We start from the raw sequence: 26,399 nt of genomic DNA, 5'->3' as shown, positions 1-26,399 counted from the left end.
TGGAGGCCTGTAGCGCCGCGCCGGGACCCTGGCTCGTACCGGCGGCCCCTGCAGCAGCGGCCGGCGCCGGCCATGGCTGCAGAGGAGTCCCGCTCCCTGCTGGGTCACCCCGCTCCGGACCCTGACCCGAGGTGAGCGCGGGCGGGCTGAGGGGCAGCGCTGGCGGCCATGGGGCGAGAGGTGCCGGGCCTGCTCGAGCGTTACGGGCCCTCCTGAGGGGCTGGGGCCGGGGCCGAAGCGGGAGGTGGGAGCGGCGTGATCCTTGTGGGCCTCTCCTGCCTCAGAGTGCAGAACAAGAAGCTGTACCTGGCCGCCTTCGCTGCTGTCCTGGGACCGCTTAGTTTTGGCTTCGTGCTAGGCTATAGCTCACCGGTTATCCCAGAGCTGAGGAGAATCGACGACCCTAAGTTAAGGTTGGACAGCGATCAGGCCTCGTGGTTCGGGGTAAGTCTCTACGCGATGATGTGAGTTCACTTGAAGGCATGGGTCAGGACGATGCTGTTTGTACGGTGGGGTCTTACTCCTCCTAAGAATGAGGGTAAATGCGGGTCCTGATGAAATCTAGCTTCTTTTTTTCTGATTTCGGTGGCTGGTTTGAATTTTCCCAGAGGAACGGTTATGCTCTCTTAGCACGTATTGTTAGAGCACAGGACTGATGACAGGAGCCTAAGGGAACTAGCAGGGTTCAGTCTGGGGAAGAGAAGGCTCAGGGGGACCTTGTCGCTCTCTACAACTGCCTGGAAAGAGAATGGGGAATGGAGCCAGGAGAGGGCTGGGCTCTGCTCCCAAGGGACAGGGCATGGGACAAGAGGAAATGGCCTCAAGCTGCACCAGGGGAGGTTTAGATTGGATATTGGGAACAGCTCCTTCCCCAGAGGGTGCTCAGGCATTGGAACAGGCTGCCCAGGGCAGGGCTGCAGTCACCGTCCCTGCAGGTGATCACATGCCGTGTACTCAGCGACCTACTGATAGACTTGGCTGCGCTGGGAAATGCTTGGTGATCTTAAAGGTCTTTTCCAGTCTAGCTGATTCTGTGAATAATATTCTTGTTATTTGGACTTAAATGCCTTCTAACTATTCTCATGTTTCTCAGTTGAACCTGTTAAGAGACCACAGGAAATAAACTTGTTAATGAATTAGTGCCATCCATTAACATGGGGAATATTTACAGGCTTCATGTTAGTCAATATAATGAATTCTTCAGGACTTTACATCAGCTTGAAAGGCCTGTTTGGGAAGGACAGCTTCGTGGACAGGTGAAGAATCAATTGCTGCTGCTTCTGGGCTTTTTTCTTAATTGAAAGAGCTTTGTACGTGATGTGAAATGCACTCGCCATTCACTGTGGTGAGAGGTGCTGCTGGGCTGGGTTTTGATTAAGAAGTTAATGTCTATTTTGACTTTCAAAACACCTGCATAGTCTTGCACAGTTTGTAGAAGCTGTTGGTACTTTTCAGCACGTTAAAAGCAATTGCTGTTATTTCTATATTTATTTATAACTGTATAACAGTATTTCTTTTTTACTTATTTTTGAAGTCAGTAGTAACATTAGGAGCTGCTGCTGGAGGAATACTAGGAGGCTGCCTGGTGGATAAAGTGGGGCGAAAGCTGAGTCTCATGCTGTGCTCGGTGCCGTACGTTTTTGGGTTTACAATTATTATATCTGCTCAGAATGTTTGGGTGCTTTATCTTGGACGAATGCTGACAGGCTTAGCCAGCGGAGTGACCTCACTTGTTGTGCCGGTAAGAAGTTTTGCTGGGCCCTGTGCATCTGTGGCTGCTTTTGTGTGTGTTTGTGGGGCTTTTTGTTTCTTTCTCCATAGCAGCATTATAGGTGGCTTGGGTGAAGGAACTGTGCCCAAGGCGGGTTGTGGGTTTAGAAGAAACTGATTTCTATAGAATCAGATTTTGCTTGGTTTTAATCACAAAGAAATCCAAAATAAAACCAATTTAGTTTCTTCCAGCGGCACTCCTGTGCTGTGCATTCCTGGCACAGCGATGTGATCTGTCAGTAGTGCTTTATTGGATTGCTTCTGTTGACGTTCTACTAGAGTAGTATCTCTGCAGCTTCCTTCAGTGTGACTGCAGTGATGAGGGAGCAGTGTCATCTGTAACACCAAGTATTTGTAGCTGTTCTTGAAATAAGGATTACTTATTGTCTGTGCAGCAGAAGTAAGAACTGTGACTTTAGGAAGAGTTGTAAGAAATAAATATGCATAAAAAATATGAAGAATTTCTTTTTTTATGCATACAGCTAAACCGTAGCTGTTGACTTGGGGTCAATGTATTAAAAGATAGCAGAAAAGTTCAGGTTGATCCCAAATGGTGGATGCTGTTCATGGTCTGTGCTAAGACGAGCGGTCAGCTTGGAACTTCAGGGAATGAAATCATTTGTACTCTCAGTGCTGAACGTTCCCTGCAGGCAGTTGGGCTGCACGTTCATGCTCTAAGCTCTGCTTCGTGAAGTGAAGCAGCTCTTGCTAACACCAGCTCGTTCACCTTCGGGAAGGGGCGCTGCATCAGGAGCTCCTCAGAGCCCTGTTACCCGTTAGTGAGGTGGCACCTTCCTGCCTGCGCCCTCTGACTGAGGCCCTCTTTAAAGAGGGAGGGAAATGCAGCTGCGAGGTCTGGGTTGGTTTTTTTTGTGAGATTTGTGTTTTGTTGTTTTTTTTCCTTTTTTTTCTTTCCGCCCCCTCCCTCCTTCCTATTTTTTTTTTGCCCCCGGAATTTTTTTTTTCCCCTGCTCTTTTTTTTTTATCTTCCCACCCCCCCACCCCCCGTTTTTTTTTTGTTTTGTTTTTGCGCCACCTCTTTCCCCCCGCCCCTCCCCCCCGGCGTTGTGGTTTGTTTTTTCCTGAAGGGGTGTGTGGGTGTGTTTGTGCCCCTCCCCCCCTTTTCTTTCCGCTGGTTTTAGTTTGGGGTTTTTTTTTCTTTTTTCTTTTCCCCAGGGTGGGGGTTTGGGTGGATTTCTTTTTATTTGATTTAATTCGGGGGGTGTGGGGTGTTCCAGAAATGACTTCTCAAGCCCTTGATCCCAACTTGCCACAAGTTGTTATTTGACATTTTTTTCTCTCTGCTTTAGGTGTATATATCTGAAATATCTCATCCTAAAGTCCGTGGTATGCTGGGCTCCTGTGTGCAGCTGATGGTGGTGACAGGCATACTGGGAGCCTACATTGCAGGTACCAGGCTTAGGGCTCTGGGTTACAAACAAGAATCAGTGCATGCAGTGAGAGCACTGCACTGAAGAAAGTGAATGTTAACTTGTTTGTACAAGTCACTGATGCTCACAGCCCTCTTTCTTTCCTTTTTATTACCAAGGAATAGCACTACCATGGCGCTGGCTGGCAGTGCTGTGCTCCTTCCCATCCTGCATAATGCTCTTGTTCATGTCCTTCATGCCTGAAACACCGAGGTTCCTGCTGAGCCGGAGCAGGCGCTCGGAGGCTGTAGCTGCTCTGCGCTTTCTGCGGGGGCCACTTGCGGACCACGAGGGGGAGTGTGAGCAGATTGAAGCTGGTGTTCAGGAAGAGGTGGTGAGAATCTCATTTACTCTTGAAAACACCTTTCTGTGTGGGTGTAACACCTGGAAGCAGACAGTGTCATTAAAATGGGGTTATCAAAGCTTCGTTAATGGACCTTTTTGTAAGCGGTGGCCAAACCTGTTTTCTCAGACAAATGATACTCAGGAAGCAAGTGAGATTCTTTGAATCTTTTTCCTCTGCCTTTCAGCTGTCACTGTTGGCTGCCGTCAGTGCACACGAGTAGCAGTCAGGCTCGTGATCTTGGTACGACAGCTATTTACTTTTTTGCATTATTTAGCAATGTGTAGGCTTGCTGCACACCTCTGACTCTATGTCCTGTTGTTTGTGTTGTATGAATGCATTTTCTCTTGTATCTCTGATTGCATCGCTGACCCTGTTGCAAGATGAATGCTTAAATAGGCATTGAAGTTCAGTTTCTGCAGGCTGTGGATTCGTGTTAACTTTCTCTGCAAAGTACTATTTATTTCTGTCCCTAGAACCTGAGAAAAGGGGAAAATGCTTTTCTGGAGTTCTCATAGTCCAGATGTAAACGTTTTTGCTGCTAAGGCACTTAGTTTTGCTAAAGGGGTTGTAAAAAAACTGAGTTTGAACAGATAGAAATGTTATGAGGAGGTTTTTTGTTTCTTTTGTTCTTTGAAACGATGAAGTTTTCCACCAAATCATTGCTTTATTTTTAACAGGGGCTGAATGTCTCTGAATTTAAGAACCCCTCAATCTACAGGCCACTTCTTATTGGTGTGGCTCTGATGTTCTTCCAGCAACTCACAGGCATTAATGCAGTCATGTTTTATGCAGAAACTATCTTTGAAGATGCAAACTTCAAGGTAAGTGGGGTCTGCTTCTAAACTGACAAATGTCTGTAATAGTTTCAGCTTAGGCAGTGCTGTAAGGAGCCTGAAACACACAACAAATGACTTGATAATGATCCTGCTGCCTGGGGTGGGAGGTTGGGGAAGTAAGTTGTGTTTTGCTAGTCTGAAACTTTGGTACTGATAGAAATCCATATTATAGGCATCTTCCTATATATTTTTTTTAGTTGGAGTTGCAAATGCAATGTTTCAGAGACAGTGAAACTAGAGGAAGAAGTTGTGGCTTATTTTAAACTTTTTAAGAGGATTGTATGTTGCATTAACTGAGGATGGGGTTTTGTTTGGGGTTTTTCCCCCTGTCCCCTGTTTTCTCCTCCCACCATTAACTTCTTTGGCGTAGTTTGTCTTCTTTCAGATTCAAGTAACAAATGCATTTGTAATGCTTGATAAGTGATCCTCTTGCCAGCCTGAAAGAATAAATTCTCCTTCCCTCTTACTTTCTTTCAGGACAGCAGACTGGCTTCTGTTGTTGTGGGTTCCATACAAGTGTGTTTCACTGCTGTGGCTGCACTTATCATAGATAAAACTGGACGGAAAGTGCTGCTCTACATATCTGGTAAAACATCTTACTGAGTTTTGGTCAGCAAGGAAAATTACCACATAGAGTATCAAAAAATGTCTTTTCTGTTGGGGAAATTAAGTCTTGCAATTTATGCATTATTAAGTGGTTTGCTTTTCTATTTATAACTTGGTATAGCTATAGGTTTGAACTCGTAAGAGGAAACTATCATAATTATATAGATGTTGCAGGTGGAACCCCTGGAAATCACATACGTCTTTTTGTCTTCTTACCACGGATGTTTCAGTTGGTGCTAAGCAGAGCTTACCCTAAGTCAAGGACTTTCAGTCTCTCATGCTCTGCCAGTGAGGAGGGCCACAAGAAGCTGGGAGGGAGCAGAGACAGGACATCTTACCTGAACCAACCAAAGGGATGTCCCGCACCACAGCACGTGCCCAGTGTAGAAACCGGGGGGAAGAAGGAACTGATCGCTGCTCAGGGACTGGCTGAGCATCGGTCAGCAGGTGGTGAGCAACTGTGTTGTGCATCACTTGTGTTTCTTGGGATTTATTCCTTCTCTTTTTGTTGTTTCCCTTTTCATTACTATTGTTATTAGTAGTAGCAGTAGAAGTAGTATATTTTACTTCAATTGTCAATCTGTTCTTACCTCGACCCATGGGTTTTACCTCTTTATGACTCTCTTCCCCAGCCCATTGAGGGGGGATGGCTGTGTGGTACTTAGCTGCTGGCTGGGGGTAAACCATGACAACTGTGTTGTGGGGCTGGTGTTTAGAATGTGTGTCTGGCACCTTTCACTCCTGTCAAGGCCAGTGTTCATTTCTGCTAACGGTGTCTTTTAAGAAACACTTTGTGAGGGGCACCACATCTTCTGTTTGGCTGACCAGCTGTGTTCTGTCTCTCAGAGCATACCCAAGTGGTAACTAGTGACAACTTGGTTATTGCTTACTTTTCAGGGGTAATCATGGCTCTCAGTACTGCATTGTTTGGGCTTTACTTTAAAATGGTTCTTCCAAATCCAACCAACTCATCAAATCCTGACGTATGGGCCGCTCTTAATTCAGCATCGCCAGGAGCAGAAAGCAGCATATCCTGGCTTGCAGTGGTGAGCCTGGGCTGCTTTGTTGCTGGTAAGTGGAACAGGCGTCTAAGCAGCCATTACACCAAACTCAAACCCTCTGCTGAATGTGAGGGGTTTGTTCCATTTTGTCACATTACTGATTAATGGGAATGAGTTGTGTCTCTGAGACTTTTTCAGGGTATAATGCAAAGTTGGGCTGAGCATTCAGAGCCGTGGTGGGAAGAGCTAAGAGCTTAGTTAAGCCAATTCCCTGCAAAAGGAATTTATACCTCCTTGTGCTAACAGTGAGTAGTGATTGCTCAGGTTAAATTGCTTTGCTGTTAATGGACAAACAGACTTTGTCAGTGTCTGAGCCACACTGAATTCTGTGATAGCACAAAGCAGCAGCAGTAAGAAACAAGATTGGATTTTAAGCTTATCAGTGACTTCATGGCAGGAAGCCTCTCTTGTTAAGAATACTTGTCATTAATTTGCTGTAAAATGCACTGGGATTTATCACGCTGCCCTAAAATAATCTGCTCTCTTTCCTTTGGGCAGAGGTACTGTGTTACTGGAATCATCCAAGAATCTAGAGTGAAAATTGCATCCCCCTTGCTTGACTAACTCGGGCATCATTCAGTCATCCCTTTAATATATATTTAACATGCGTTTATTCTCTTCTGTTTGTAATTGCAGGTTTTGCCCTTGGCTGGGGTCCTATTCCATGGCTGGTGACATCCGAAATCTTCCCCCTTAAAGCTAGAGGCGTATCAAGTGGTGCTTGTGTATTAACAAACTGGGCTATGGCCTTCCTGGTAACCAAAGAATTCAATGATTTAATAGTAAGCATTGGGAATTATTCTTTAGAGATGCTCCTGAGAGGGGCTTGAGCCAGTCTTTTCAGGCAGTACAGAACTGCACTTGTACACTTGTGAGCTCTTAATAATGTGGGGTTTTGTTGTCTCTCCTTCAGGGTTTCTTAACATCCTATGGCACGTTCTGGCTCTTCTCTGCCCTCTGCTGCCTCAACATAGCTTTTACAGCCTTTTATGTTCCTGAAACAAAAGGACAGACCCTGGAGCAAATCGAGGCCTACTTCAGAAGATCTTGAGCGTAAGGCTTTTTATATTGATACGAAACCTTTATATTGAGTTACGGTGCTGCAGCTGAAGGTAGCTGCATCGCATGGCAGACATCTCAGTTACTGAACTGGCTAGCAAATCATTTTAATGAGTTCTGCTAAATATGAATTCTGTTTTTTTTAAACACTGTCTCTGGGGATGTGCAGACACTTTGCATAGCCCCTGCTCGTCTCTCTCCGTGGGTGTTGCACACATTCTTTCTGATTCTAAGATGTAAATTAAAATCTAATTTTGTAAGTAAATAGATTTAGTTTCCTTGCTGCACTTTACCTTTCCCTTATGGCACAGTTTACAGTGAAGAAATGAATTACACAGCCTGGCTCATGCTAAGTTCAGACTGCAGTCCTTTACCTTTGTGGTGCTGCTACTGTTTCTGGGATGCCTGACCATGGAATAAGTCTTGGTCCCAATAGGAGATGAATACTTGGATTTCATGAGTGTTAGTGTTAAATTGACCTTACTTTTTCATATTGCTGTCCAGCTAGCCAGGAATACATCAAAATCACAAGAAGGGGTGTAGCTCTTAGGAATAATGTATTATAGAATTAAAGAAAGAGCATTTCTTTTTCAAAAGGAGTTACAGTATATTGCAGCCAGAGAATATACCCTTAGCCAGAAAAGGAGAAAAAACTTGTAATTTAAGGGGTAAAGATCTCCAACTGGAGGAGGTCTCTGAAAGTCTAAAAGATGCCTGGAAACACAAACCAGTGCTTGATTATAGTTCTTGTCAAGGATGGGTAATGCTTAAGACACAAACACCAGTCCCCCAGGTATGATAAAGCACTTAAATGAATGACATCTCTGAAACACAATTTCTAGAGAACTCAAATGGAAACCGTAATGCAGAGCTGTCTGCAGTAGTTCTGCCTCCTGCCTGCTTAATGTCTTGTCTGATAACTTAAATTCAGAATAGTCATTAGTTCTGCATGTGTGGAAAAAAAGGGAGGTCAAATTTACGATTCATTCTGTATGAAGGAATAAATCTGCTACTCCTTCATAAAGGTGATAAATGGCACTTAAAACCGTTCCAGCTGTGATAGGACTGTTTCTATTTGGAAACACAAACTGTACACGCCGTCACATGACATTAAAACCAGTGGTAATACAGCAGCAGTTAAGACAAGTGGTAGGTAAAGAGATTGTGTCACAAATGTAGCAACAGTCTTTAACAATAGGCAATTACTGAATTACAGAGCAGTCTGCTGACATTCAAAGACTTAGTTAAAACTGACACTCCAGGTTGATAACACTGTTTGCATAAACCTTTAGAGGCACAACATTTTCCATTCAACCAGATGAATGCCTAACAGAGCTAGAAACCAGGATGCAGAAACTAATCTCTCAAATTTGCTCTTTAACTCGTGTGCTGATGTCATGATTTCCAGTAGCAAACAGGAGTCAGCTGCAGGTCAGCAGCAAGTGAAGCAGGTAGGCAGTGTACAGGCTGGTGAAGCTGCTGTGCTCAACTAGTACAAATACTTTCTAACCCGCATGCAAGTACAGATGTTTGCTGCATTCTGTCACATGGGCTTTCCTGTACTGTTAGTACAGTTTATTCCCCCCACAAAATCAGGCTAAGCCTATCTGAGATAACACTGCTTCGACCGTAGCAAGCATTGTGTGTATGAACCATGCCATCAAACTGGTAGTAATGACAACAGCGTGGTACTCATTTTCATACACAGAAGGCAACAAAAATTACCTTATCGCTTGCAGATGTGGCAAGATCACATTACTTTAGATTCCTATATATGCTTAGGACTTTTAATCCCTTAAAACTTGTGGTAAAAATTACAAATATACACACAAGTATATATATATAATCCTTTGGATTTGGTTTTTACTGTATCTCAAATGCAGACTAAGGCAACAGCTCTGGGAAAGCTGCTGCTCAAATTAGAGACCCACACCTTTAGGAAAACATGCAGGAGTTTGTATCCGTGGCTTGGTCAGAGAGACACAGACCAACAGAAAGTAAATGGCAGGAGCAGCACCCTGGACCCTACACAACTGGTTATGTAGCAGTGTTACACTTCCCATGGGTGCTACTGTCCTGCTCTATTAAGAACTGTTTAAGTATTGATTCGGTTGACTGGCCTAGTAAAACTCAACCATCAAACAAAGCCATCCCCCAACAGCCCAAGAAACCAATCTGAAAACAGCAACCCCAGCCCCAAAGCAGGGCAGATCCATAATCCAAACAGGCTCTACTTGTTCCTTGCAAACTGAAGGTACCCGTTCGTCCATTCAGCCTAGGGGCACAGGTATGGGTTCTGGACTAGATGATCTGCAGGGATCCATTCTAACCTCAACTGTTGTGTGATTCCATGAGTCACTACCCATGCTGGTAAGGAGGCACGAGTACACTCTATACACTGCCTGTACAGTCTAATGCTTGCACCAAAGTAAATGACATTCCTGTAGTTTGGTCAGACTAAGGCACAGTGCTGAAGTGGTGACAATCCCATTAGCCAGCAGAGGTTAAGAGCCCTGCCTCCTCCAACAAATCCAGCATGTTGGGATAGTAAACATTTCTTGCAGAAACTCATAAGAGTCCAGAATGGGCCTTCAGGTGAGCCTGACAGCAAGTGTCCAACTTGGTAACAATCCTTCCTATATGGAAAGGATTTCCATCCATCTGTAGCAAGGTTTTCCAGTATTCCTCTCTATTAGAACAACACCCATCTTACACAGCTGTAAATTAAAGGTTATCTGCCCTCCCATCCATGAGCTGGTCAGCCAGCGTCAAGAATGCAGGCTAAAGGCAGCTTTAACAGACATGAAAGCAGGAAGGGTTGTGCTTAGGGTGGACATGGCTACAATTTGTGCCCACAACTATTTCCTAAGTTCTAATGAGCAGATGCATGCACATGCTGGAAAAGCAGAAGGGAAACAACATGGCTCTAAGGCTGGAGTGAACAACAATATAGCTGTGCACACCAGCAGGCTTCCAGAAAGCCTTGTCATCTACCACCAGTCTGAAGCAGGAGAGGTTGCATAGATGCATAAAAACCTTGCCCTTTATAAATGGTGCACAAGAGCTTATGTATCAATACCACCCATTGGCACTGACTTTTTTAATTGGAATTAGCAGTCAATGGTATGTATTTAAGACAATGTTTTGAGCGAAATAGTGGTTAGAAGCTAGTTCAGAGGATGCCAATTCATCACATCAAGAGGCACAGAACTCATGGGCGTCTGATGAGACACACTCTCTGGAAATAACGTTCTCACACAAAGTTACAAGCTCTTGTAAAGACTTGGAGCTGGCACTTCCTTTTAGATGCTTGTTAAGGTTCACCCCATACATCTATGGGTGCAAGAATACTAAAATCATAGTAGCCACTGGTTAATACTGTTTCTGCTCCTAGATTAGTTACTGCTTAAAATATTGCTTCTTTCCTTATCAGCCACTCCAGCTGAGAGTAAGAAATGATCCTTTCAGATAAGGCATTGTGTATTTTCTTAGGTGAAGCAATTAAACCATTATACACAATAATCTGGGCAAAAAAAATACTTTGCAAAAACAGTTTTACATTCAGACAGACTGAAGCAAAAGGCACACATCTCCAGATGGTCATGCTTGGAAAGAAAGTGAAATCATGACACAGAAATGGTATTATAAATTAAAGTCAAGGATACAGAAGTATTTCTACATATATAACAAGAAATACCTGCTAGTAAAGGTAAAATCTTTCTATATATATTAAAAGCCTGGAAGCATCACTCTTTCATGGAAAAACAAAACAAGCAAAACAAAATCCCCCCAAACAAACCCAAACCCTTTCAAAATAAGGTTTAAAATAAAATTATTGGCATAAAGGGCCGAAAAATAATAAGCTTTAAAAATGAAACCCTGTCCTTTAACGTAACAAAATGTTTAAGATGACTGTTTCATCATAGAAAACTAGCTTCTTAGCAGTGCAGTTTCCATCTGGATCTAGTTAGAAAAATGCAGTTATCTGGAATAATGACTTACACTGTTGGTGCAGGAGCAGACAACAGCTAATGCAGTGTTCCAGGAAATCGAGAAATGCACTTGGTTTGGGTTTTTTTTGCTTAATGTTGGGTATTTTTTTTGTTGTTTGGGTTTTTTTTAACTTCCAATTCTTAAAAGAATATTTTGAGTTTGTGTTTTCTATAAAAAGTCTCAGTTCAAGGATTCTTGACACCAAAACAGTTTTCAAGTTTCTCTAAAAAATACGCATGGACAGCAAAGGAAGCAGCATCTTCTTATCTTACCTGTTCTTTATAGAACATCCTTGATTCTTCACTGAACATACCACAGCTCCATCATTTGGAGGACAGACTGACTGGTTGGAAAGACCTTGCCTGCAAGCCTTTGGTTTGGTTTGTTTGTTTTTTTAAAGGCTTGAAAACCAAAAGGAGTGATTTATGTTGTAAAATTCCTCTTCCCTTATGACACACACTGTTGTAAAACAACTCAAGATAGTAATAACAGTATTAACTCAGCTCTTGTCACTCAGGTACTTCAAATTACAAGAAGCTCAGAACAAGTAATACTTTTTATTCATTTTCAGCCTAAATCTCTCATGAATTACCTACTGTTAGAATTCCACAAAAAGTAATGGTTCATTAACTGAGAAAACAAAACATACCTATGTCAAAGATATAAGCATCACCAAATCAGGCTGAACTATCCAGAACAACATGGGCTCTATAACGATTAATCACCAATACTTCCAGCCACATTTCACCACTAGAAGCAGTGTTTGTGACGTTCCCACAGAGCTCACAGAGTTGTAAGAAAATGTGAAGTAAGGAGGAAAGGTTTTAAGACTGTCTTCACTTCAAGTCAATGATGTCTTCATCGTATAAAGAAATGGGCTGAAAGGGACAGCTAGATGGTGAGCTCTCCTCCCTGTTGGCCAAGGTATCTGGATCTGAACTAGTGGAAGGATGACGTCCTTCAGAACAGCTTTCGAAAGAGCTTGAGATTATCCTGCAGAAAGGAAGACAGAAGTCACTAAAATACACAGATCAGGGCAAGTAGGATCACTAGCTACTTCTAGATTTAATCAAGTTATCTTAAAGACAGAGACAGACCATTAAAACTGAGTTTCTCTGGTTTACTCTGCTCAGTATCACCAAAAGGCAATTGTTAATGAAGTCCCTGCCCAAATAATTTCCAAATAGCACAATCAATCACACATGATTTTACATTGCAGCAGATTTTGTTTCATTAATCTCAGTCTGCTGTATCTTGGCTAAATTCTGTCACTGCTCTACACAAACGTAGGTTACGAGGCAGTGGAAATAAGAGAATGGCAGTGGGGTCAGGTAAGCAGAGCCAGACCCACCAATGCTGTGGTATTTCTTTGGAAAATACATCCTGGAAATAGCAACACAAGAGCATACACAGAAACCAGCAAGTGACCTGCACAGCGCAGACCTAGCAGTCAAAATCACATTACAGGCTCAACCACAGCAGGTCCCCACAAAATCCCATTTAGTGCTGCTTTGGTCATTAACATGTCTTTAGCATGAGTTTAGGTGGAGTTGTTTCAACAGTATTCAGATACTCTCAAAACACATTAGCATGAAACTCACATCAGTGTACAAAGGTCTCAGCACCAGACCAAGGCAAGCCTGAGCAATCAATTCTGAAAGCATTTACAGTCCAACAGGTTCTTTTCTAAAGACAGTATTTACCTGTCACTACTGGTTGATCTTACTGCTCCCTGCTTAGGGTCTGACTGTCTTCGAGGAGCCTTTTTTTGCTTCTGTGCAGTTTCTGTCTTGGGTATAGGCTCATCCAAGAGGCCTTAATAAGGGAATAAAAGTTACTCTTAACAGAAAAGCAAGCATCCAGGAAAAAGTTAGAAGTATCTGTTGCTGGTTTCTATTAACTAAAGAGCTTCTACCTGGTTTAGAATATAATCTGTGATCAGATGCTGGCTAGACTACTTGCAAATTCTGAGAGTTTCATTTGTTTGTTCGTACCTCTTAGTTATGAATACGGGTTGCATGTTACAAATCTGACTGTGATGGCCCAAAGATTAGAAATTCTGTACTTAGCAATTGCTACGTGCACTGAAGAATGAGGAGCGTTTACCCAGCAATTCTTTGCGTGTTCTGCTTGCAATTTCTTTAATTTCCATACGAGATAAGGATAATGAGTGAGTAACTGGCATAGAGGGAGTGCCACTGGAGGTTGTAGTAGTGATGACCTTGGGAGCCAAAGGTGACTTCAGAGGTCGTTCAATGCTTCGCCCAACCAGGTTACTGAGAGGAATTTTGTACAGGTTTTTGCATGGAACTTCACCTGCAACAGGAAAGGAAAAAAGAATGTTACATTTTCACAACAGAATCAATTCTTAGTATTTCCAAACAAAAATTATACTCATTGTGCTGGGTGCTTTTTAACCCAAATAACAAAGATCTTTCTTGCATTATCTACTTGATGAGCCCTTGTTTCTCTGTTATTGTTCCCCTACAGACTGATTGTTCACAGATCATGTTACACTACATTGACTGTGTAAACTCTTTCAAGGCTAGAACTTCTTAACTTCTTTCTTTAGGTTCTCAAAGGAGCTTTAACCATCCAGTGGTAATTTAGCAACAGTGCTACCACACAGTCCGAACTGAGATACTTATGGAGCAAAAGCTCAGCCAGGTGCTTTATGTCTGTGGAGAAACTGGAAAATCTCTCTCTTCCAGACTCTCAACCAGGAAGTCAAAATCTTCCACCTAATCGATTTCATCTTACTAAAGATCAGATGTGATAGCTGTTGGAATGATCAGAGATGGTTATTCAAGCTGCTTAGAAACCATGTTACCTTCTAGAGAAGAAAGAGGACTTTCTGGCATTTCATAAGCTGTCGGTGTTTGAGGAGAGCTCCTTGAACTCATTTCCTTAGCGCTGCTGTCACACGATCCACTTACTGCAGCAGTCGCTTTAAAGTAAATATCTGACTGAAATGACAAACAACTCATCGTTAGTACAGCGAGACTTTACCTTCTGAGTAGGAGCTCAAATGTTTGTCCACTGTGTTCTATTGCTGTAATGCTGCCATGTCAGCTAGGGTTGGTCATGGAAATGTTACCCCACTATAAGTGTGAGGAACATCTGTGATGTTGAGGATAGCATCTGCCCCATAAATGGTCAGATACCTCGGATCTGCATTACTGGGAGCATTAAAGGATAGTGAGATCAATCTTGATTGTACTTGATATAAACCAAGAGCACAAAGATGAATGGTTATCACAGATCAAGTAGCTCGTGTTACAGTTTTTGGTTGGTTGGTTTTTGGCTGCAGCAACTTTACATGTGAGTAAGATCCCAACACATCACAGAAATAGACAAATGTGATTTTCCTGTGTCTTACCTTTGATGCCACAAGTTGAAGCTCAGGCACAACTGCTGTGTGGACTAAGTTCCCATTCACCACTAATCGGATCTCAATGGAATCAGTAGTGAAGGCAAGGATATAAGGGAAAGCACAGACTGCAATGAAACAAAAATTATTTGGCAAGGAAAAATGGTTAATGGAAATGTTTGTTGGATGCTCCATCAAAACTGTTCTTGAGTATCTGACCTCTTCGGGCATCTCCCTTTCCTATGAAAAGGGTTGTCTAACATACTGATGGACATTGAGCTACATCAAGCCTGAAGAAAACGTCACTCTCCATGCCTGGCAGAACGCAGACTGAGTGGAAAATGAAAAACAGAAAAAAAGAGAAAGGAAAAAAAGTTCAGCAAAGAAAGAACTTGGCACCAAGACTCCACTTTTCAAATTACCATATGCAGAAACTTAGCTAAAGTGGCATCATGAATGCAACATGCTTATTCTTAGCACACATACTGTGATTCCACTAAAAGCCAAGTGCAAATCTAAACAACCACCTAGTAAAAAGAGATCTTTTCTTACCAACAGCATAAGGAACTTGATTCCAGCTGAAATGGAAGTCGTAAGCTGATGGCTGGATCAGTGGAGAACCTCCATTGAAAGGATGTACCTTTCTGTACTGGCAAACATCTGTAACATAAAAAGAGAAAAGGAGCATCCATCACCTTACACTGCACATGACAAACACCCATCTTACAGGCATATTTTCCATATGTGCGGGCATTATATGCATCATCAAGCATTTATGTAGAAGTCCCTTTATCTAAACAAATAAGGGAAGTGTGCTTCCTCTGGGAACAAAACATTTGAAAGATCAAAATGAAAGGCCTACATTTTAGTAAGTTGTCCCATTCTTTACTTCTTTACTCACATACTCTGTGAGGGTGGTGAGGCACTGGCACAGGCTACCCAAAGAAGTGGTAAATGCTCCATCCCTGGCAGTGCTGAAAGCAAGGCTGAATGGAGCCTTGGGCATCTAGTGTGAGGGGGTTGGAACTAGATGATCTTAAGGTTCTTTCCAACCCAAATTAGTCTGTGATTCTACAAGTGTAGTGGGGGCTCCAGGTAAACATCTGTGACCCTCTCAAATACATGCTGTTTTTAGCTCTTTTCTATTTTTAGGCAAAACTGGATTTTTTTCCTGTAATTGCTGTTCTTAGACTGAATCAAAGTTTATGCCCAGAAATGTATTATAGGTCTTTTTCTAAATACAAACTTAAGCCACTGCCAAATTCTGTGTCCCATTTTATAAAAGAAGATTCAGAGAATTACAATGAAATAATACCAGCAGTGCCAAGAGGCAGGCTGAAGGAAAAGCACAAAGACAGAATGGGGTAGCGCACAGAGGAAGAAGGGGTGGAATTCTAAATTAAATTGTACATGTCTGGCAAAAACCTAGGAAGTGTGTAACTACTTAAAGAATGAACTAGATGTGAAGAAACAGGACTTTTGTGATTAAGGTGGTAACATATATAAATATATACATACCCATCCATATACCTGAAATTAAAACCTAACAGCTAGTATGTCTACATTCAACATACCCTGAAATAATAGTTCAATTTTTAGTCTGTCTAATACACATCTAAATTCAAAAGCATGTATATTGAAAAGCTTCCCATGAAACAATGAAACTTACTTAAAAAGACAGATCTAGACTCCAGTGAAAAAGATTTACATATACAGATTAAGGAATTACCATTTTCAACCTTCCCTAAATACTTACAGTTGTAACACAACAGTAAACCAGCTTCACCATCTTCATAGACATCAATAGCTGCAACAAAATTAACCTGCAGAGATAATGGGAAAGGTTAATGAACAGGCACAGAGGATACTGAGATAACCTAACTGAAAATAACCTATTCACAAGGACCATCAAATGAAGAGAGAGACTCGAACTGCCTCTCTTGGGAGCGATGATTATCATGTATTCCAAAAGGAACAAATATCTCAGAGTGCCCTAAAGCAGAGGTGACAAAGTGAAGAGACATGAGGATGTCCATAAATTATCCTTCCAGGAGGCCAGCACAGGATGCACTGAGTCTGCAAAAAATTATGTTCAGTGTGGTTCTGCAAGAAAATAGTCTCAATGTTGAAAACTTACCTTGTTTGTTTCAACATGATGCAGTCTATAGGACTCCCCAGTGCTCTCATTAACTAAATCAAACTGATGCCGATACGCTACACAGATCATATTGTCACTGTCTCCAGTAGGTCCATCCACCAGTGTCATAACCACTGGAGGGTCAGAAAGGCATATCTCCTATAATGTAAATAACAGAATTATTCTCTTTTTTCAGGCTCGTGCTATTGGTGCTGCAGGTACTACGTGAATTTAAAAGGATGTGCTCTAAGAACAGAAACATGAAGCACAAACTTCATTAAAAAAAAATGTGAAAGGTCTCTTTGGCATACACGTGATGGAACTCCATCAGTCGGCTTCTCACTTTTATTTGTCTGGAGGTTCAGAAGATAAACCCCATGTTCTTTGGCTTTCCTCCCCCCAAGGGCTACCCAGTCTGTTAAGGTAATTAGTGGTTAGATCACACATACCCGGATGTACTGGAACTCCTCTACCGGAGATTCAGATGAGAACAGCAGAGAGCTGCTAGTTAAACTGTTGCATGGATTGTATTTCTTTGTGACAAGAAGTAATTTGCTCCGAATAGCCACGACAATCCTCAATTCACTCCCATGGTGAGTATTAATGGCATACAAATGGCAGCCTGAGGAAATAACGCGCTAGATCAGAAGTCTTTGGGGCAGGGTCTGTTTATCTGTATAATGATTAGTACAACAGGGCTCTGATATATGAATTAGAAACACAATTAAAAACCTCCCAAGAGGATAACGTTAACTTCTAGAAAAAGACAAAAGGCAAATTCTGCAGGCTCCAGATTTCCAAAGCAGCTTGCTTCTGAAGACTAGAAAATGGTTATGTCTACTAATATAACAGATGACATCCAAGTAATCTAAGCACTATTTGATGGAGATTTGTCAGTGTTCTTCCACCTTAAAATATTCAGTCTCACATAATTCTTCTCCTATTCCTCAATCCTGAAAGCAACGTATCTATTTTTCTCTATAGAGTTTTTCATCAACAGTGACTGCCAAGTACCATGGTATTTTCATACAGTTCTAAACTGTCATGCTGGACTACACCAGACTTACTTTCACATCTAAGCTTAACGAAGTTTGAACTGACTGTCCAGAGAAAAATATAAAGGTGAACACCTACAACTGCCTCAAAGGAGCTAGTAAGTCCCTGGCAACTACAAGCATCATACCACAGTAGATGTTTTTAACACAAGAGAAAACAATTACCTTTTGTTCTCTCCAGTTTATTTTCTCTGCAGTCATATTTGCTTCTTATGATTTGCTTTGTTTCTATATCCTTTTGGACAGCACTGAGCCTGAAGACAAGGAGACGAGAGTCTTTGCCTGAAGGATGAAGAAGGACACAGCAAATTAAAAAAATATGATGGTAGTTTGAAATTAATAATTCCAAAGAGAAGCAGCACCTCCCAAACAGATTTTACAGAGAATATCATGAAAGTTTTCTGTTAACTGAGTCCTAATCCTGTCAACCTTTGTAACAATTACGTAGGATTATGAGATACCTGCTCAGAAAGTCTTACAGCTTTTTGCCAACTCTTGGAAAGTGCAGATTATAATGGATGACTGTGGTTGCTGCCTAGCAATTGGTAGTTCTTGTCAGTCTAAAGTCCCTAACAAGTTTGTGGCATCTTTGATACCTGCTGCATTGGTGCCTTCTTCAACAGCATTAAGTCATTTCCCCAGCATGTTTGCATAACTGAATAAACATAATTCAGTCAAAGAGATTTCCAAGAGTGTCGAGTTCCAACAATGGCAGAAGGAAGACCAAAAGACCACATGACCTGTTTCAGGTTTGCCTTGAAGGAAGTATGAACGAGCATTCAGGGATTCTCCCTCCCAGCCTGTCATAAAATAACAGCAGTTGCTGTATATGCTCCCCTATTCGAAATGAGGCATCTGACACAACTGCCTCATGAGACATACATAGCCAGCACTAGCCACATTCAAATGAGAACAGAATCAAAGAACAGGCACCTCCCCTACCTTTGTCTGTTCGAGCAACCAAAAGATCCAGAGTTTCCAGCACATGCATCTGCTTTACTTGGAGAGTTTTATCAAATACTTGCACTGATGGTTGACCATCTAAAAATGAAACATATACATGTATTCAAAAACCTGCTAAAATTTGCTGGTCACTGGTTCTGACTTGTTTATTTCTTGTAATACAAGCCTCAGGGTTGTTTTTTTTTAAATAAAAAAGCTGATACATATACCATAGCATCATAGCCAGCACTTGCTCATGGGAGATTTTATCATCGTATGGATCAGATTATGCAACTGAAGCCCAAAAGGGACCTTCCTTTGGAAAGCCTGAGAATTATCACCAAGAACTGACATCATTCTTTTGGTACTGCTGGCCTTATGTGACACGCAGAAGACAAGGGGTCAAACTAGCAATATCATCACTATGGAAAAAGCAGGCTTTCTTTGTCACATAAGCCTTTGGTTTCATGCTCACTATTATCAAGGGCTAAGAAATCCAGACAAGCCATTTAAATACTCCTTGAGCTTGGATGTGACTTCATGAGTCTTTTCAGATGGTCAAGAAAACAGCACCTGAAATAACAAAGCATTCAACAATCTGCATTAACACTGACTGCTCAATATGGCTTGATTCTGGTGCAGTGAGAATTTTTGCAACTAGGTTACTTAAGTGCAATAAATTTACTTGGATTGGGAACTATCCCTGTAGGCGAAGACCTACCAATACCTGAACGCTGCTTATGAACATACATTTTCAAGAAAGTGGACAGATATATACATAAAGATTGACACAATAACACTGAATCATTTACTAACCATCTATTAACAAGATGCCAGCATCTGTAGAAACCAGCAAGGACTGGCCCCAAGAATCTGCACAGACAACCTCATGAGGAAAATTACTGCAGAAAGATTGAGATTCCCAAGGCTATGAAGTAACACAAGGGATACATATTAAGTACACTAGGAAATACAGATCATACAGACACAAAATGTGATGGACAATGGCAAGTAGTAACATAGAAATGTATCCTGCCAAAAAGTATTTACAGCAGTCTACTTTTCTGAATTTGAAATATCAAACTTAATTTTCTCGCAGAGGAAATAATTTCTGTACTTATCGCATCTGGAGACTAGTTAAATGTAAGACACATTCCTGAAACACTGGAATTACAACACATGCAGCTGATACCCAGTATGTATTTTACTTAAACAAAAAACTGTACACTTAAAAAGTAGGTACCACCATGCATATGCAATTTGCTCATATTTTATGGCTCAGTTTGTGATGTTTAGTCACTAGCACATGGTACAGTTAAAACTTTCTGCCAGACTGTTCTTTCATCATGTTCTCTGTACTTACCTCCCAGTACAGAGCCCCTCCTCCCCCAATTTAAATATTAGCTGAAGTCTCTGAGATTCTAGAAGTGCTTCTGAAGCTTCTGTATATAAGATGCATGCAGGAGAGCGTGGTTTGCACTTCTGACTCCCTAATGCCCTTGAACAAAATCTGGGACTACAGGAAATAAAAACATAACTGAATTTTGTTTTAAACTTGATGCAGAATTTGAACTAAAAGATGACTGCATATGGAAAATGGTACTTTCATCAAGTATTCTCAGATATAACAATATCCACACTTGCTTTAACTTGGGGAGTGCTTCTGCCTCTAGGCTCATCCTTTATTTGGTATTGGCTGCAGAATCACTTTGACACTACACATACCATCTTTGATGCTACAGCACTAATTACAAAAGTAAATATACAGATGCAGGTATGCAGTGCCATACTTGACAGTGTTTAATCTTTTCATAACTCTCTTCAGACAGACAGGTTCACTCACCTCCTTTTTACAAAAGCTTGTGGTTGCCAAGTTAGCTGTCGCATCCCCTTTCACAGTCGTTTTCAATTTCAGTGCCTAATGCAAACAGATGTTTTATTTAAATTGAGTTTCTGTCAGCAATACCCAAGCTAAATACTATAAAGAAAGGACAGTTTGGGACCACAGAGTAGCTTCAGTTTGAAATTCTTGTCACATTTCAAGTAACTGGGGAAGAAACAGAATCCTGTATATCCTGAACAAAGTCTATATGAAATACTAGAGGGCTGCTAGATACCTTCTCAGCCAAAATACACATTGGTTGGGGTTTGGTTTGGTTTTTTTTTTTTTGTCTTTAACTTCTGTAAAGTAATTAGTAAACTTGGGGAATAAATTATTGGTTACTTTTATCCGAACATTACAATTACTCAGTTTTTTTTCCTACATCTTCCAGGAGTGACCAGCTGGGGAAAGGGTGAGCAAAGCACAGAGTAGACTGAGATTTCTTTTGTACCAGCTCTCAACCATGTGGGGCCATTACCCGGATCTGGAACTTGTCAGATTCTTCCACTCTTTAGCTTACTAACTCAGATTCCAAAAATGGGAGGGAAAGGAGGAGGCCTGGGTTTTGGTGATGGTGTGGGGGTTTTTTGTTTGTTTTGTTTCATTTATTCTGTTTTGGTTTCCTGCTCTGTTAAATCCTGAGTACCCTTAAGATAAGCAGCAGAATCATGTCATCAGTCCAGGATCAAGAAGAGACAAGCAGGAAAGGACAAGGAAACAGATGAGAGTAGACACTGTCTTTCTTTCTGCTGCAATGAAGCATCAGATTAAACAAGACTAAATCATCATGAAGTTTTACTCCTCACTGAGTCAAAATGTCAGTAAGCCCATGGAAGACTGGAGCCAGCATCAGGTATGTTCAAAGCTGTGTGGTAATCTCTGACTTAGCAAATAGACTGTTGAAACGTCTTCCTGGCTGAAGTAGAGCAAATAATTTCTAAGAAATTCAACCTTAATAAAATACATAGAGGAAATCCATGAAACGTTCTGCTTCTCCAAAGCACAGAAAAAGACAAGAGCTGCTTGGAGGCAGAAAGCATCTGCTGCACAAAATACAGAAAGGCCTTTTAGGTTTGATCCTAAGGTATGATTTTTCAAACTTTCTTTAGCTTATGTATTTTGTAAGTATTTGTAATCATGTTGTGTACCTCAGGTGTTACAGATAAATACTTCTATTCATATTTACCTGAATGTAGCTTAAACAAATAATACAGTACTACAAAACTATTTCTAACCACAGAGAACTGCATTAAATTCTGACATAACCATGCAAGCTAACCAAATTCTAACAAAAGCAGCGATGCAGCCTTTGTAAACATAGGTGCATAGCTCCTAAACTGATCCTACCTGACCAAGTCGGACAAACTCTGCTTGCCGGGCTTCCTCTTTCTTCCGTGTTGATTTTGGTGACTCTGGTAACACATCACTGAAGGATCTTCTGTTGAGCATGTTCTAAACCAGAAAACATTTTTAACTAAACCACAAGTTTTCGTAATCTTTTAGTTTGAGTTAGTGTGGTATCACTTAAATTTTCTTCTTCTGGATATTTTCTTGTAATGATGAATCTAACTGTAGAGCTTTTCAGAGAACAGATAGTGCAGTTCTTTCAATCCATGACTGCTTTACTTTCCAACTTGTCATAGTTTGTCACTGTCACATTCTGTGTAATCGTAAGAAAGACCTCGGACATGAAGATAGGGACAGAAAAGTTCAAGCAGATCTATTTAGCTAGGAAAAATAAACTGGGGGGGAAAAAAAGATAGCACCTTGCTAATTTCAGAAGTACTAAACTTCTTTTAAGTATTTAAGAATCACCTTAATAATGTCTTCATCATCTAAAAGGAAGTTATCTCATTGTTACCCAAGGGTAAAAATGATTCAAATTTACACACAACGGGATGAGTAAGGGCAGGTTTTTTGGTGACAAGACTGATGTATGTATTTGCAGAGCCTAAATTTCCTGCCTGTTGCAGGCAAGCTTACACAATTGTTATGCTTCTCCTCACATCTGGATAAACAAAAATGCATGAAAAGTCCTATCTTGAAATGACTGTCTGACAACTTCTATGTAACTGTAAAACAAGTTATATGACAACTGGCATTTAGTCCAGTGTATGAAATCGAGTGCTCATTAGGATTACAGTCTTTTAAAGCAATAGAACATTGCATTTACTAGTGAGAACAGGAAAGCACATATGAGGGATGAAACGACTTACATTTACCTTGTGTAGATCAGGCATCAGGTCTTGGTATAAAGAGCGGATCAGCATGTCCAGAGTGCGCTGACGTTTCTGAGAAAATGTTGGGGTTTCCAAGGTGGCTTTTTCCCCATTTATTACTAAAACATGATGGAAAAGAATATACATTACCTAAATGGTGAGAACTCCCACTGACTCTAGTTTGCCTCTGCATAAAAAAACCTGTTCTACCCTTAGTAATTTAGAGTTGCCTTTTTTTTTAGTGAATAATGACACCTTAAGTTTAAAAGGGAAAAATAGCAATAGGAGAATTCTACAATAACCACTTAACTAATAATAGAAAAAACAAAGGAAAAAGAAAACACAAATTGCTGATCAATTTAGGTACTAAACCAATTTAAATCTGAGAAATTAGTTATTAGTCAAGTTCTTGTCAGCTAAGCATTAACTGTAATCATCATGATCCAAAAGATTTTGTTCTCGCTGATTTAGCAGGGCAAGTCAGGGTCAATGAAAATGGGAACTGAATCATAACAGAACTGAATCATAACAGAAGTGAAAAGTTTTTATAGGTGCTGAAGGGCACCTATGCAGCATGCATTCAGGAAAGTTTATACTTTCAGGTTCCCAAGGCTGCCAACCTAACAGCTTCTATTCCTAAATATCAAACAGCGTTACAAATGCCTTCAGATCTACAAGTCCTTTAAGAAAATGCAAAGCTAAATATGGCTGCACATTCTGCAGATGAGAAAGTCAGATTCTGTCTAGCAGCCCGAGAAGCATAATTGCAAAGAAATCAATTTTTTTTGTTAATCTGACTGGAACTGTTTGGTGGAATTGACATCCCACTGATGCTACAGACTTGGAAACAACTGTATACAGAACAAGAGCATACTAGGAAAATGTATGTACTTTTTAAGCATCATTCATTTAGAGCATTTTTTTTAGCAAAAGAAAAACTGACTTACATTTCACTAACAAAAAATCCCTGAATTCCTGGTGATTTGTAAACACAGGTGGGGATGGAAGGGGAGGCCCAAAAAGAGGAACACTTTCTTCTGAAAATATTTTCAGCCTATTGAAAGAACAAATCTTTATCTATATTGAAAGTCACAATCAAAATGCACCTTTTTTTATAGATGCTGTTCAACATAGAAGAACTGCAAACTGTTATCTGGGTATGTCTTAGGTAACAACTCCCATGGGTCTAACAAAAACCATTCACTTGGAATTATTCAGTAGAGCAAAATTCTGCTTCCTTTACACAAACTCATACGGAGTTTGTTACTAACAAGTAAAGCAGAACTTTGCAGTTCTACCCGTAGAACAGTGCTTTTAATGACATGAGCAAAATCTCGTCCTTTTCCAAAAAAGCTGTAAAACAGCTCTTCACCTACAAAACATGTTGTCCTAATAGATTTCTACCTGTGCACTCAGCAAGTACATGATGTATTTGTTTCTTTATGAAAAATAATGCCTTACTACAGCTGAATATGTATCTTGGGAATAGCAGATTCATTTTCACTGAGGAACAGAGTCAGAATGACTTCCATGCCAGCTGGACCTGCTGAGTTCTTTCGATCCATAAGGAATCCAGCATGGATCTTGTGTGGTATGCACTATGGGAAAATGTGTCAAGACTGGCAGAATGAAGCAACTAAGGAGTAAGATGGACTCCTCTAGTAAAAGCAGTCAGTTATTCACAGCAAGAGAGGTAAATTTATCTTATTTACTGCTACTCCTTTTCTTCCCAAATAAACAGCAGTGTAAAATGTGTGTTTACCATGGACAGCCCATCTACTGACTATGAGCTTATCTGGTTAAAGCCACTTTGCTCATTAAAGCCTAGGCACAAGGCTGCAGAAATACTTGCTTTTTAGATTATGATGAGACCTAACAGACTCAGACCTGGACGGCATGTGCCTCCAAGAGTGAGGGTCCCAAGGCTAACTGAAAAACAGATGAACACCACATTGTCTACCAGCAAAATTCCAGTAGGTTTTAAGTATGTGGTGTCCAACTGTACTAGTACTCTATGAAGATCCTAAAAATTAACTGGTTTGCTTACCTACAACCAAACCCAGACCTGTAAAAGGATCTGCAGTCCATGGCTATCACATCACATCTAATTATCACATCACACATGTAGTTCACTGTGTCACTGACCTCACCAGGTCAGAATATTCCAGGCATATCTTCCATCATTTTGTTACATTTCATCTAAAAAGCAGTTTTGTTTTGACCCTTAGCTTATGCCTGTTTCAGAATTTCATTTTTCTGATGGAAACAAGCATCTATTCAGAGCCAGTTTACAGCCACCCGCATCCAGGTCCACATTGCCCTTTAATTTCTGAAGTTCATTTAGCTTCCTTTGGCATAAAGACAATACAAAATATTTTTCCTTTATCTCTAAACCACTAGAAATTCAGTGTGAAGTTATTTGTTACTGTTGTGGTTTATAATCAGCACCTACCTGTAACTATCATTCTGCTTATTGTATCTCACTAAGGCAAAAATATCTGACATGCAGTTAAGGAAGTTAATCCAGTACTAATAACTCACATGTATTTTAATACAGCTTTTTTTTCCTGCAGCAGATTACAGATTTAATAAAGGTAAATTATATTAATCGATGTAAATATATAAAATATTCTAGACTATACACATTCTACTGTTTATAAAGGAGGTCCCATACAAAATTATAACACAGCCTGTAAGTTTTCAGTCCTCATAAACTGTGTCAAAGAAAACATAAGTCTGAATTAACTTCATTGGCTGTATGGGTTTGTTCCAGATAGAATGAAGAGACCTTTGCCAGCAGCTGTGATCAGCACTATAAGGGACTGCACAATAAAACAGACTTATAATGGGAATCAGTTATTTCAATGTAAGCATCCAGTGCAATTTAGGATGCTTAAGGGTATATTGCCTAGTCTCCAGTTGCTATTCCAAAAGGGACACAGATCTCTTGTAGGCCCTGTGTCATCTCTGCCAGACCTGTACAGGCATGTCAGATATGCCGGGATATCTCAATTGGTGCTGGATGCCTTTACCTGGGTAATTCAGGACTCCACTGACCAGTTGTGGATTACTTAAAATTACCTAACAATACCATATAGTCCTGAGGCAGACTCAGAGACGCCTACTCAAGCAGCTGAAGATAAAGAATGCAAGAATGCAACTGTCTTTCTAAAACAGCTTTCACTCCCATAACCAGCATGCAGGAGGGACTTTGGGTAGAATTAAAAGTAATACAAATCTCATAAGTAAATAAGTAAGTCACTAGAAAACGTAAGGAAAAAGATACGTGTAAAATGAGAGCGAATCATGGATGGCTTGAATGCTGGAGAAGACTCTTCCCCTTCCTGAAAGACGATAGTGACAATGTCATTCCCAATGTGTCGCTTCCTTTCTACCTGGAGAAGAAAAAAAAAAAAAAAAGAAAAAAGGAAAAATAAAAAAATAAAGGCGTAGGGAGGAGAAACAGACATAATGAATTAAAAAACATATCTAAATACCTTAACAGTTCTGTGAGGGATTGGTCAAACAATGTTCCTAAACTGCAAACAGAATAACTGTGATATGAAAATTATGTCTGAAGCCAGTATAAATTATAGCAGCACCAGCTGCTAAACCAGCAGCTATTGCATATTAAATTAGCAAAACACATATTTTCCATAATTTCCATATTTAATATTCACAAATGGGGCATAG

General features: G+C 40.7%; 2 protein-coding genes across 12 annotated transcripts in view; one reads left to right on the top strand and one right to left on the bottom strand.

Moving 5' to 3' along the window:
* Nucleotides 1–57: 57 nt before the first annotated feature.
* On the top strand, nt 58–16,935 carry SLC2A8 (solute carrier family 2 member 8). 3 transcript variants are annotated; one of them, XM_057401616.1, is made up of 12 exons: nt 58–131; nt 285–444; nt 1,535–1,741; nt 3,081–3,180; nt 3,320–3,531; nt 4,224–4,367; nt 4,860–4,968; nt 5,163–5,438; nt 5,886–6,059; nt 6,686–6,831; nt 6,963–7,102; nt 16,805–16,935. In XM_057401616.1, the coding sequence occupies exons 1-11, from the start codon at nt 73–75 to the stop codon at nt 7,098–7,100; spliced, it is 1,725 nt and encodes a 574-aa protein (XP_057257599.1). In that variant the 5' UTR covers nt 58–72; the 3' UTR covers nt 7,101–7,102; nt 16,805–16,935. The 3 variants fall into 3 exon arrangements, with proteins under 3 accessions (XP_057257599.1, XP_057257602.1, XP_057257601.1); XM_057401619.1 differs by lacking the exon at nt 5,163–5,438; XM_057401618.1 differs by lacking the exons at nt 58–131; nt 1,535–1,741.
* GARNL3 (GTPase activating Rap/RanGAP domain like 3) overlaps nt 9,849–26,399 on the bottom strand; it is a 36,725-nt gene continuing 20,174 nt past the window's right edge. For 6 of the 9 annotated variants that reach the window (XM_057401614.1, XM_057401607.1, XM_057401610.1 and 3 more), the window contains 18 exons: nt 25,993–26,101; nt 25,159–25,204; nt 23,654–23,760; nt 22,704–22,825; nt 21,835–21,939; nt 20,449–20,523; nt 19,422–19,533; nt 18,606–18,704; nt 17,829–17,945; nt 17,058–17,230; nt 16,609–16,767; nt 16,228–16,294; nt 15,024–15,131; nt 14,481–14,599; nt 13,932–14,067; nt 13,208–13,417; nt 12,805–12,916; nt 9,849–12,094 (listed from right to left, as the gene is read on the bottom strand). In XM_057401614.1, the coding sequence (XP_057257597.1) occupies nt 11,938–12,094; nt 12,805–12,916; nt 13,208–13,417; nt 13,932–14,067; nt 14,481–14,599; nt 15,024–15,131; nt 16,228–16,294; nt 16,609–16,767; nt 17,058–17,230; nt 17,829–17,945; nt 18,606–18,704; nt 19,422–19,533; nt 20,449–20,523; nt 21,835–21,939; nt 22,704–22,825; nt 23,654–23,760; nt 25,159–25,204; nt 25,993–26,101 (2,133 nt within the window). In that variant the 3' untranslated portion in view covers nt 9,849–11,937. The remainder of the gene's footprint in view (nt 12,095–12,804; nt 12,917–13,207; nt 13,418–13,931; nt 14,068–14,480; nt 14,600–15,023; nt 15,132–16,227; nt 16,295–16,608; nt 16,768–17,057; nt 17,231–17,828; nt 17,946–18,605; nt 18,705–19,421; nt 19,534–20,448; nt 20,524–21,834; nt 21,940–22,703; nt 22,826–23,653; nt 23,761–25,158; nt 25,205–25,992; nt 26,102–26,399) is intronic. The other 3 variants (XM_057401608.1, XM_057401611.1, XM_057401612.1) reach the window with 2 other exon arrangements.

This window comes from Pezoporus wallicus, unplaced genomic scaffold, assembly GCF_028554395.1.
Source record: "Pezoporus wallicus isolate ANWC-B61680 ecotype Strahan unplaced genomic scaffold, APGP_CSIRO_Pwel_v1 contig_8013, whole genome shotgun sequence".
In the NCBI taxonomy this organism is placed as follows: Eukaryota; Metazoa; Chordata; class Aves; order Psittaciformes; family Psittacidae; genus Pezoporus; species Pezoporus wallicus.
The sequence above is the reverse complement of the archived record's forward strand: the minus strand, read 5'-3'. Positions and strand labels throughout refer to the sequence as shown.

Bases quoted from the DNA above. Each gene is read 5' to 3' on its own strand.
- SLC2A8 (XM_057401616.1), top strand. From the start codon at position 73: ATGGCTGCAGAGGAGTCCCGCTCCCTGCTGGGTCACCCCGCTCCGGAC. The intron at 445-1,534 runs GTAAGTCTCTAC...TTATTTTTGAAG, and splicing joins ATCAGGCCTCGTGGTTCGGG to TCAGTAGTAACATTAGGAGC. The intron at 5,439-5,885 runs GTGAGCAACTGT...CTTACTTTTCAG, and splicing joins TGAGCATCGGTCAGCAGGTG to GGGTAATCATGGCTCTCAGT.